General features: G+C 30.7%; 1 protein-coding gene across 1 annotated transcript; it reads right to left on the bottom strand.

The window, feature by feature from the left end:
* Positions 1-9,241: 9,241 nt before the first annotated feature.
* On the bottom strand, positions 9,242-12,272 carry LOC129871593 (myb family transcription factor EFM). Its single transcript, XM_055946549.1, has 4 exons — positions 11,812-12,272; positions 10,712-11,317; positions 10,101-10,177; positions 9,242-9,961 (listed from the first exon to the last, which is right to left on the bottom strand). Exons 1-4 carry the CDS (start codon positions 12,014-12,016, stop codon positions 9,497-9,499), a joined length of 1,353 nt encoding a protein of 450 aa, XP_055802524.1. The 5' UTR covers positions 12,017-12,272; the 3' UTR covers positions 9,242-9,496.

The following is a 12,272-nucleotide window of genomic DNA, read 5'->3' as shown; positions in this document are numbered from 1 at the left end:
TTATAAGATTCCATACAAAAGTTAATATTTATTTTCTCTGCAAAAGGATGTCTTTGCTTTTTCTCTTAATTACTTTGTTGTTGTAGATCTGAGAGGACACAAATATAGAGAGGCAGAAGAGTTTATTAAAAGAGTGAGAGCAAAAGGCAAAGAGTAATAGGCTTTTTATATAAACAACAAAGTAATGGTAGTGGTGGCTATGAATTCAAGCTTTTTAAAAAATAAAAAATGAAAATGGGGTGTAAATATAGATTGTGGTGGATGAACGAAATTTTGTCATTCTTAATTAAAAGTTTTGAATTTCAATTTCTGAGAATGTTATAAAATTTTATTGAAAGTGTTGATCCTTAAAAGTGAATCTTACAATGTGCGAATTGCAACTTTATAGGACTCCAATACAAATACAAAACCTGAATGAGAATTTATTTTTATTTTTTTAAAAAGCCTTCCCAATTAAGATTATGAAAACTTATCAAATCAAGGGGAGAAAAAATGATACTTGATTGAGCAAGAAAGTGAGCAGCGTGAAAATTTTATCGAGAAGAGAAGCTTAGAGGCGTGAATGCTTTTGCGTAATAATATATATTATTTCAATAAATCTGAATGATATTAAGACTCTTTTATATATATGATTTATTTAAAATTATTCAGACTCATTAAGAGATTTTATAAGGAAACAAAACAAATTCACTTAATGAGCTAAATCTGAATAACTAAATTTTTGACCTTTAAAATAAGAAAAAATTATCTAATTGCACAAAAAATCTAATCATATTTGCTAATTCTTCTTATAGTTTGAAATAATTACATACTATCTCACTAATTAATAATTTTATACCATATTTCAAGTCAATTACACCTAGATACATGTATTTTTGCTACCAGATACACTCTACATAGAGAGAGAGAGGCGAGTGAGAGAAGGAGAGGCGAGCGAGATAGGAGGGAGGTGGGCAAGCGAATTAGTATAATCTGTTGGGTTCATTGTACAATGTATGAATGGATAATGGTACATAGAATAAAGATTGGTGAATTAAAAATGTGAAAGTGCATGAATGCAACCTTTCATATTTCTAGATTACCTTTTCAAATGTCATGATGAATCATTGTGCTCACTTATAGCCTATAAATATCTGAATCTTTCTCAGATATAAATATAAGTTTTTTGAAAGAATTTCACCAGAAGAAAAAAAATACTACATAGTAAGAAAAAGTTTCTGCTTTTCTAAAACTTCAAGTGTGATTACAAGCCATTGAGTGATTTGCTGAACAACTAATTTGAGGTACCGTTATTAATTTATCGTGAGTCAGTTTATCCTGGGAGAATATATTTCATAACCACGGGTACTCGAGGGGAATGATTTCCTTAAGGAAACTCTGTGAATTCAGAGGACTTGCCTCTTCTTCCTTTTCATCTACTTCTTATTGTATATTTCATTATTTAATTTGTATGATTTTTTTTTGAAGTTATTTTGTTCGAAAAATAGATTTTGCACAAATAAACTTTAACATACTCCAGATACATGCAAATCACACTAAATACATGTATCTGCTAATTTGGGATACCAAATACATTCTAAATACATGGGCGGGCGAAGTGGGAGAAAGGTGAGCGAGAGACTCACTCTAGATACATGTGAATCCACTTGCGTATAATGTGTCTAGAATAAATTACACATAATTTTGACCTCATATATCTAAACATACCATGATACATGTATTTGAGGACCAAAATCTGACACAAATAGTAATTTTGAAAACTCAACGGAAGACACATAATCAAGCCCTAAACTAATGAAATTTAAATCATTTGCCCTTAAATAAATGCAATTAATAAGCTAAGTCTAAATAATTAAAATTTAAATATCCATTAAATACAAACAAATAAGGTGTTAGCGTCATACACCAAAGAAAGAGATGCGTGATTTTGTTTTATTATTCAAATTTTAGCTGGAAATTTTTAGTTAAAAATAAAATAAAATATTTATCGGCTCATCATAATTTTTTACCGTCTTTCTTTTATTCTTATCATATATTTTATTGATAAGGGAAATAAAAACGGGTGGCACGCATTTTATCCAACCGCATGGGATGACAGATTTACACTAACAAACTTTTACATTAATCAACCATTGATTACCTTAAAAGATGCATATCTTTGTTCTTTCCATTTTTTTTACTTTTTATAATAATGGTTTTAAAAGACGTGAAGGTTAAAACTTTCAACTCTTCAATGATAGCACAATCTACTGAAAGTTATTAAATCATAATTTCCCCCCTCCTTCGAGAAGTGGAGGATGCAACACTGTTCATTCAAACTCAATAATTATATATATTACGTAAATAGAAATATAACATAATATTTGTGTGGTTATTATATTTTTCAAATTTATAATTTTAACCATTTCTTAATATTTATGTGCCTATAAAAGTTTTTCATTAAGCGTAAAGTGGACAATCTTAGTCTATATGTTGCTCGTGAGCAATCAAGTACCAGTCTCTCAATAGTATTGGCGCAAAAGGATCGGTCCTTCACTAAATTGTTTTCAAATTATCATTTTTTTCTAGTTGAATGAATGCTGATTCTATACCAGCCGGTTCCATTGTTCAGCTACTTCGAAAAAACGAACTATTACGGTTATGTAAGAGGACCAACTTCCCCTTTTTCAATCACCTCTTACCTTAAGATAGGCCCACTATTGAATACCCTCATATAAAAAAAAATATCATGTAAACTGAAATGAATGAAGTATCAAATTTAAATTTACGTCAAATAAATGACATTAAATTTAATAATGGGATAATTAGTTAGGTACATTAAGTTAAGGTAGCTCTACCTATTGTGTTTTAAATTCATCCTTTATCATTGTTTGATCTTTTCAAACTTTAATCTTGAGAATATCTTTTAAATGTTTTACCTAATTTTAAAAATAAACTCAGTGAATTTAGATTCTGAATCTTCTTTCTTTTCTTTTCTTTTTCCTTTTAAAAGGAGACAAAAATTGGTTTGCTGGAATTGATCCCACCACACTTGTTGCAAAGAAATTAAAGTTGTAAGATGTGTACATATATATACAACCTTTATAAGAGCATTATAGTGATTGGACCTAAGTGCTTGAAAACTATTTTGTCACAATTTGCCAGAGGGGGAAAAAAGGCTACTCATTGCAACTGCAAAGTGCAAAGCACAATATATATAATTAAAGGCAATGCATTTTATGACTTTTAGTCTAATCAAACTATCTTGTAATAAAATCTTGACATTCCTTTTGCCTCTCCTTGAGGAATATATCATGAGAATTTGCATGTTCTGATTTATAATGTATTTATTGATACTAGTAATCATTACCCTTTCGACATTAGTTCTTAATCATAGTAGTAATTGATGGTGAAAGGACATGAGTTCCCATGATGAAAAATGATTTTTCCCATCCCCTTCAATTTGTTGGATCTCATGTGTATTCACTAATACTAGAATGAGTGGAATCTCGCTATCCTTAATTAAAAGTATCGAGTTTGAGTTTTAAATTTTTTTTTGACATGAAGTATTTTAACCATCTTAGTACACTTACTTGGCGTGAATTCTAACTAATCGAGTCAATGAATTTTTGATTATTGAATAAAACTTGAACGTACATGTAATCAATAGCGGAGTCAAGATTTTGATTTAAAGGGTTCAAAATTTGAACAAGTAGACACATGAACTTGCCGAAGGAGGGTTCGACATCTACTATATATACATAAAAAAAATATTGTTACCATGTATAAATAATATAATTTTTCGCCGAAGGGGATTCTCTCGATAGATTGCTCTGCCCTGCATGTAATATTATCCGTTTTGACATTAGTTATTAATCATAGTAGTAATTGATAGTGAAATAACAGTTTCCATGATGAAAAATGATTGCTTTTTTTTTTACCCTTTCAACAATGAGTTGCATCTCATGTGTAGTCACTATTAGTGCATTATTTTGAACTTTAAAGTACGAATAAACGGATGGATGTGCTACAATGTGAATTTAACTAGTCGAATCAACAAATTTCTGATTATTGAATCAACCTTAACGTACATACAATATTACCCTTTTAATATTAGTTCTATCTTAATCATAGTAATAGTTGATTGAGAAAGGACAATTTACGTTTCCATGATGAATTATAAATGATTTTTTTTTTAGTTCAATGAGTTGGATATCTCATGTATAGTCACTAATGCATTATTTTTGAACCTTTAGTACAACGAAATGAATGGATGGGCTGGGATGAGTGAAATCCTTCATTCATTTAATTTAATTTTAAAAGTATTGCGGTTCGAGTTTTAAGAATAGATTTTTTTTTGATAGAGCACATTTTATTCCTCCTTCATACTTATTTGACGTGAATTTAAATTAGCTGGGTCAACTATTTGAAATAGTTAAGAGAGCAGTATAACTAAAAAAAAAAAAAGATGAAATACTGACAACCTTATATCTGAGTTATAATTATTTGGAGCAATTTTTTTCTCAACATAATTTTGTCATCACCTGAGTCTAATTATTATAAAAAATAAATTTTAAAGGAAAGTCCGGTGCACTTAAGCTCCCGCTATGCGCAGAATTTTGGGAAGGAAATAAATATGAAAGAAAATTCTCAAATCATTGAAGTAAGAACCAAACGGGAATATGGATAGGAAATAAATATGGAAGAAAATTCTCAAATCATTAAAGCCCAATTTTTGTATGTAGTGTTATCCCAATCCAAAGAATTATGGGCTTAAAGCATCTAAATAGGTGGGTAGAGCCATTAATAAGGGCTAGACCTGTTAAGTCAGTCCGGCCCAACTCATTTGTAAGGGATGTGCTGAAATTTTTAGAGCCCATTTAAGAATATGATTTTGGAAAAATTATTTAATTGAGTGCTTTTTAAAAATTAATTACTGATTTTAGCGATATTTTTTATTTATTACAATTTATAGCCATACATAGAAATATTATGATAAATCTACACTTGTATTAAAAGTGAATTATGCATACAATATAAATGTATTATAAGTGTTTTAAAATATATATTATGTTTGTGTAGTAAGAAATTGACATAATGTATTATAAATCTATTAAATTATGTGATAAATGTATTATCTATCTATAAAACTTGTATTATATATGTTTTATAAATAGTTCTCTGCAATATGTATTAAAACTGTATTATAAGTGTTCAGTGATTTTTTTTATTGCTATAAATGATAAATATTTTTATAATATTATATATTTATGTAAGTTTTCCTATGATTTTTAAGCATGATTCAGATAAGCCCGCTAGTGTATAGAGCTTGAGCAATATAGGTTAGATTGACTTGTGGGTCAAATAAAAAATAAAATAAAATATTAAAAATAACAAGAGGTGTCAAAACTTGAAGTCTTAAACCATACATAAAATGACAATGATTTCAGATTGAAGTCAAATAACCAAATCTTTACTTGAAGTCAAACTTAATAATGTTATTAATATTATTTTATTTATGAATTTGAGACTTTGTTAATAAGTAGTAAACATCATATAATGCTATCATGTTGATATTTATGTTAATATTTTAAAATTAAATTTAAATTATAAAAAATATATTCTTTTAAAAAAATAGGTTGGCCCGATGTGACCCGTAACCCACATAGTTATGAGTTGGGCTAACTGTTTTTTGGCCCGCCAAAATAGTGGCCACTCCGGCCTGACCCATAAAGTTTCAAAGCTTGTATGACCAGCCTGAATGGTCTGGAGTGATCCAAATTGGCAGCTCTAAAGGTGGGGGTGGGTGGATTTAACCATTTATTTGCCACAATTTGTCCTTCAAATGAGCTAATATTTAATTATAGCATTTCAAATAGGTTAATCTTTAAATTTTTTTCCCAAGAAATCGAACTTATGCCTAGCAAGTCATAAGTTCATCAAAAGTGAAAAGCATAACTTGTGAAATATTATGATGTGATAATATAAATTTATATCCTACAAAAAAGTTATTTAACTTGACAAACAAAAACTAAAGACTAACACAAAAATAGAGGCAAAAGTACAAATCAGTCATAACTAACATAAAAAAATTTCTACGAGGTATCATATTTGGACATCACTATTTAATGTGTATTCAATTTTTAGTTCATTTTTATGTGTAGCACTTGATAACAATTTCAAACATGTAGTGTTTGAAACTATATATGCTGAAGTGAAAGTGAGAAAGTAGTTGAATTTTTATTATATGTGTATAAGTTTCAGATAAAAGTTATCGAACTAAGTAAAAGTGGCTGAAGTTAAAAAAAGATGTAGCTGATTGAATTCAACCATATATGATTGAAGTCAGACAAAAATAATTAAATTTTAATTTTATATGATAAAAATTCAAACAAAATTGACTGAACCTCAACCAATGTCTGAAGTTTAGTCATATGAAATTTTAGACATTCCACCTCTAAAATTATTCCGACATAGGTAGACATGTTTGACTGTTATATTTTTTTTTTGTTAATCACTAATTTTATTTTTGGCATAATACATAAATATATCTTTTCAATTGGCTTCTATCATCTATGTGTAACAACCCCTAAAACATTGTATGTCGGTATTTCAATTCTCGACAAAAATGATACAACTTTTATATTTTGGGCATAACTTTTCATAGAATGGTCTAAATTAGGTGAACCAAATTTCTGAGTAACCACAACATCATTACCTACAACTTTCATGAGAATATATCTTAAGATTTGGAGTTTAAGTAGATCAAATAAATCAATCTTTGCAAGATATAGTGCTGTGACGGAATGAAGTGTTTGTAGAATAAAATTCATATCTCGATGTAGCATGCTCCAAATTGTTGAACCAACTGAAACTAGACTTCTATATCTACAATTCTTATGAGACATCAAATCCTAATAAGGAATTTATCTTGTTCAAACGCAGCTTCGAAAATGGATATTCCGTTAAAAGAGATCTCATCTCACCTACCATAGAAATATCTAGATACATTTGACATCACTCATGACATCAATCGTCCTCCATTTGACATCACTCATGACATCAATCGTCCTCCATTTGACATCACTCATGACATCAATATATTTCATTAAATTTTCAGATTTTTCTTTATAATTATTTTATTTATTGTTAGGTCCCTCTTTCCCACCTATAAATACCCACCTTTTTCTCATTTTATTCATCAAGCTTTCTTAAGCAACTCTTCTCTCTATATACTTATTTATTCATTCTCAAATATAGTTTTAGTTTTAGTAGTATAAAAAAATACTACTCCGGTGATTCTTATACTCCGGATAGTATACAAAACGCTCCGACGAGACGAAAAGGCTAGGGGTCCAAGAGTGTTTCAATTCAGAGTAAAGCTTCGAATTTAAGGTATGTAAGACTTTAATAGCATTGGATTGAGTTCGTCCATGCGCCCAATAGTTAAATTATTTATAATTGAGTTATAGTTGAGTTTTATCCAAATCTTGAATTCTAAATGAATAAATTATTCTTCTATTGAGTTAGATATATTTATGCATTAATATTATTATTATTGTTATCTCTTATATTATTGAAATTATTATTCATGGCTACTTTTCCATGAATTCTAATTGATTTGATGTTCATGAATATTTTTACACATGTTTTGAGTAAATATGTTGGCTTTTTAAATATTTTCATTGATAAAAAAAGCGATATGAATTAATACTATATATGTATTTTATTGAGTTTTGAAAGAGCAAAAGAGTTGAGTTTGAATGAATTTGAGTAAATGATGTTTTGAGCAAAATATTTTGATGAGATGTAAATGATGTTTTTGAAGTATAATAATTGATGAAGAGGTAATGAATGAGTTTGATGATTTAAATTAAAGTCCAATGAGACTAAATGATGAGTTTAATATGAGCACATATTTTGGGAGTAGTATTGAGCACCGAGTTGGGTAAGAGTTTAATTGACTCAAACCCCAGAACTACGTAGCCAGCGTAGGATGGAGGCTATGCCTCTTAAGTCCCAAAAAGAGGACTTTGATGAGTGGATCCGAGTTAGTGATGTCCTTTACCCTGGCAAGGTATTGGATGGATGTGGCAACGATATCGCCTCGTTGTATCATCGCTAGCTCATAAGTAATGGTTGTTGGTTAGAGAAACTCCCAACTGAGTAAGCATTTCTTATTATTATTTTAAATTTGCATTACATATTAATGTTGAGATGATGTTGAGTTCTGAGCTGAGTTTTCCTAAGAGGAATTTCTTGATATATGTCCTTACCTTCCTGCCATTTTACATACTCGTACATTCCACGTACTGACGTCATTCAACCTGCATCATTTTATGATGCAGATACAGGTGTTAGAGATCCTCAACAGGCGCATCGTTGAAGATCATTATTTTTCAGCTATTTGGTGAGTCCTTCTTGTATTCGGAGGAACTCTCTATCCTTTTATTATTTTTGAGTATTATGTTTCTTTTAAGGTAGTCATGGACATGTCATTGGCACCATCTAAGAGTATTAGAGGCTTCATAGACAGAGTTTGATGATATAATCGGAGTAGTTCTCCTTAGAAACTACTTCTTCTAAGAATTATCTATTTTTCCTTTGATGTTGATGATGACAAACCCACATTAGTATTCTTAAGTCTTCCGCTGATGAACAAATGAGTAATGAGACCAAGTGGTTCTCTCGGAAGCCAGAGATGGTTTCTGAGTGCCGGTCACGCCTAAGGTACCCTCTCGGAGCGTGACACTATGTCCTTCAATTTTGGTTGTGTATAAGTAGGCACTAAAACTTGTATAAAATTAAACAAGTAGACACACGTGTCCTACGTGGCAAAATACACGTAGGACGCCATATAGAACATATGAGGTTTATCCTTAACGCGAGGTTTCATTCAATGGAATTTTCGATAATTTATTTATTTGTTTAAGTTTTGGATAGTTAAAATGGCTACTTACACACTAATAAAATTAGATGTCATAATTATAAATTGAATCCAAGTTAAAAGTCATATTTATGTATTAACTCTTTATTTTTCAAGTATCACTAATATATTTTTAAAAGTAAAAAATTAACATCTTTATTAAACTCCAAACTTAAATTTAACATCATTGTCACGTACGTCACATGAAATGAAAGAGAGTAAGCTTATCAAGTATCATGTGAGTGCAAGTGATAGAAGTATTTATTTTTGAATTAAAAAGTAAGGTCAATTTCTCAACTGAGCAAAAGGACAAAATTGTCAAAAAGACCCACAAAATGCCAAGAAAACCAAATAAATCTGATTTTTCAAACTTTATCCAATAAGGATATTGAAGCATACAACGGGAATCTCAAACAAAACAAACACTACCTTTTTCATTATTCCCTTTTTACCCTTTCCCTTGAGTAGTACTATAAAAAAAGGAAGCAGTTTTTTTTCCCCTTCAACAACAAGAACCTTCTAATTATTTATCTAAACCTAATCTTAATAAATTATCACTAAATTAAACTAAGTTAAAATCACATAAAATTGCTAGAATTTGTGTACCACAACCTTTTTCTCTCCATTTTCACTACTACAACTCTCCGATTTGCCGTCTTCGATACTCTCCGATGATCGGTCACCGTGCTGACCGGTTCCTCGGACGTCAGACCCAGGTGAGCTATGAGAATGTGATTTTGAAGGTGGCTTGTACATGTGGTTACCATGATGGTACAATTGTTGATGGTGTTGAAGGTGGTGGAGTGATTGTAACGGTTGTGGCGTACTATAGAACTCTTGAGCTACTGCTTGTGGGGCCGCAGCAATATAGTGAGGTGATGGTGCATGGCTAGTTGAATGTGGTCCATAAAATGCAGCTGCAGGTGGTGCACCACCGTGTGCGGCTGCGGCCGCGTACTCTGGTGGAACCCATATGCCACCTAAAACCACTAGGTGGGGTGGTGCTGTTGTTGCTTGTGGGCTTGGACTTGGTCTTCGAGTGTGAAGTCTGTACTTCTGTATTATTAAATCAAAACGAATTGTTTTAAATATGTCATGATATTTATAGGATTATAAGAGTATATCACTTAAGTGTGGGAGGATTAGTTTTCTTGGGAGATTGGGGGGGGGGGGGTTACTATTGGTTAACATGTACCTGCAAATGACTTTTAACTTCATCATTGGTCAATCCATCAACCTTCATCAACTCTCTGATTTGTTTTGGTGTGGCCACTGAAATCATTACATATCAAAAGATTTAGATTGCTTGCTTGCAAAGTAAGAAAAGAAGACAACCAAATGATGACATGATAATTCTTTTTGACTATACAAATAGTTTTAAAAGTTTGATAGACCAATAAAGAGTACTTGTAATACTAGATTATAACAAGTTTAAATATCTAAATATATAGGTTTACCAAAAAGAGAAAGTTTTTAATTTTTTTATTTTTATATGTATTGATCATGTAATTTCTTTTAAAAATATAACCAGGTCACTTAAAAGTTAAACTATACAGAGCCTGTAATATTCTTTACATAATTAGTGCATATAATTAATTAAAAGAGCAGTCTGATGCACGACACATCTTACGTTCACATATGATTTAGGGAAGAGCCATTCGACCCAATCATTTTACGGTTTGAATCGGTGATCTATAAGTCACATGAAAATAACTTTACCGTTACTCCTAGACTCTCCTTCATCATCAGTACATATAACTTAAATTTTTTTAAAAAAGGAGATTGATTTAGACACAAATATCTTACCTTGAGAACCACCTAGCATTTGAAGAGCATTAACAAAACGCCTATGCAAATCAGGGGACCAACATCTTCTTGCCTTTCTATGTGGTTGTTGTTGTTGTTGAGTACTTGTACTTGTGCTGTTGGTACCACCTCCAATGCCTTGAGAATCTTGTTGAATATTATTAATATTCACTACTTCCAAATTCTTGTTATTATGATCTTCCACTTGTAATAATGTCTCATTATTATTTTGTTTATTAGGTGAAGCAAGTGCTAGTGTTGTTGGGCTTGGACATGAAGAATTGTTGTTGTCCAAAGCTAATTTTGGGCCCACAGAAAATCCCATATTATGATGGTCATTTTCTTTGTTACAAGTAGTGGATATTTGTACTTGTTGCTTTGTTTCTTGATGATCACTTGCTGGACTCCATAATTGGGCAGATGTCATCCAATTTGCTTTATTATCAACAATAGTAGATGTGTTATTTGCTACTATTTTTTCTGCTCCTAATTCAACATGACTTGCATTGTTATTCTTAAGTGGAATGAATTCTTCAAGAACTGGTCTATGTCCAATATGATTATTTTCCCTATGGGATTGAAGTTGTTCCCTTGAAGCCTCCATAGCTGTTAATTCCAAAAAAAAAAAAAAGAGAAAAAAGAAGGGACCAATATTAGACTTGCAACAACAACATATGCAATATAAGCTCACAAATGGAGTATGAAGAGGGTAGGATGTACGCAGAGAGACTGTTTTTGATAGACTCTTTGCTCAAAAAAGTGTTATCAAAACAGGTTTGATATAATTAAGAAATTAACCCACTAGGTAATTTTGTGTCTAATTATTGATTTGATACATCTCATACATAAACTTGTGCACAAAGAAAGCCATTTCAACCTTATGATAAACTAAAAATAGAATAGTTTAGTTTAATTTTTTTAGAAGATAATAGCAAGTGAACATTCATAAGAAGAAGGATTAATAACCCCCAAAAAGGTAAAATTGAATAATTGTTATAGCAAGTTAATTAACTATATCATCAGTCGTATAAAAATTATTTACACTGTCAGTATAAGTACGTACCAGAAGATAAAGAATGAAGAGATTATAAATTACGTACCATTAGTTAAAAGTTGCATGCAAAGGGGAAGTTCACGTTTGAATGCATCAATTTTGACCCTTTCTTCTTCAAGTCGAGCTAAGAATTCTTCAAGATTTTGTGTTTGATCAATATTTTTCTCCCCAAATGATTTCAAAAGCATAGAATAGCTTTGATGTGGTTTGCATTCAAGGCTTAGTTCTGAATTTGATGATGCCATATTCATGATTGCCAATATATTTTTTCAAAACCACGAAAAAACGAGGGTATTTTAAGATTTGACTTTAAAATTTGATGCTAGTACAAGTGTCAATTCAAATATTTCGCGTATATAATTCTCAAAATACAAATGGATTTGTTTTCATGTTCAAATAGGAAGATGATTTAAAAAAAAGTTGTTAGGTTTTTGAAACACAAGTGGTGTATATGAGATAGAGAGGAAAAAAGGGAAGAATTGTTTGTTTATGAACACAAGGTGGATT

This window comes from Solanum dulcamara, chromosome 10 (genome assembly GCF_947179165.1).
Source record: "Solanum dulcamara chromosome 10, daSolDulc1.2, whole genome shotgun sequence".
Taxonomy (NCBI): Eukaryota; Viridiplantae; Streptophyta; class Magnoliopsida; order Solanales; family Solanaceae; genus Solanum; species Solanum dulcamara.
This window is presented reverse-complemented; position numbering and strand designations above follow the sequence as displayed.

Excerpts from the sequence above, each read along its gene's own strand:
- LOC129871593 (XM_055946549.1), bottom strand. The coding sequence starts at position 12,016 with ATGAATATGGCATCATCAAATTCAGAACTAAGCCTTGAATGCAAACCA. Across the intron at positions 11,318-11,811 it reads CATGCAACTTTTAACTAATG|CTATGGAGGCTTCAAGGGAA; the intron begins GTACGTAATTTA and ends TGGAATTAACAG. Across the intron at positions 9,962-10,100 it reads AAGTTAAAAGTCATTTGCAG|AAGTACAGACTTCACACTCG; the intron begins GTACATGTTAAC and ends TTAATAATACAG.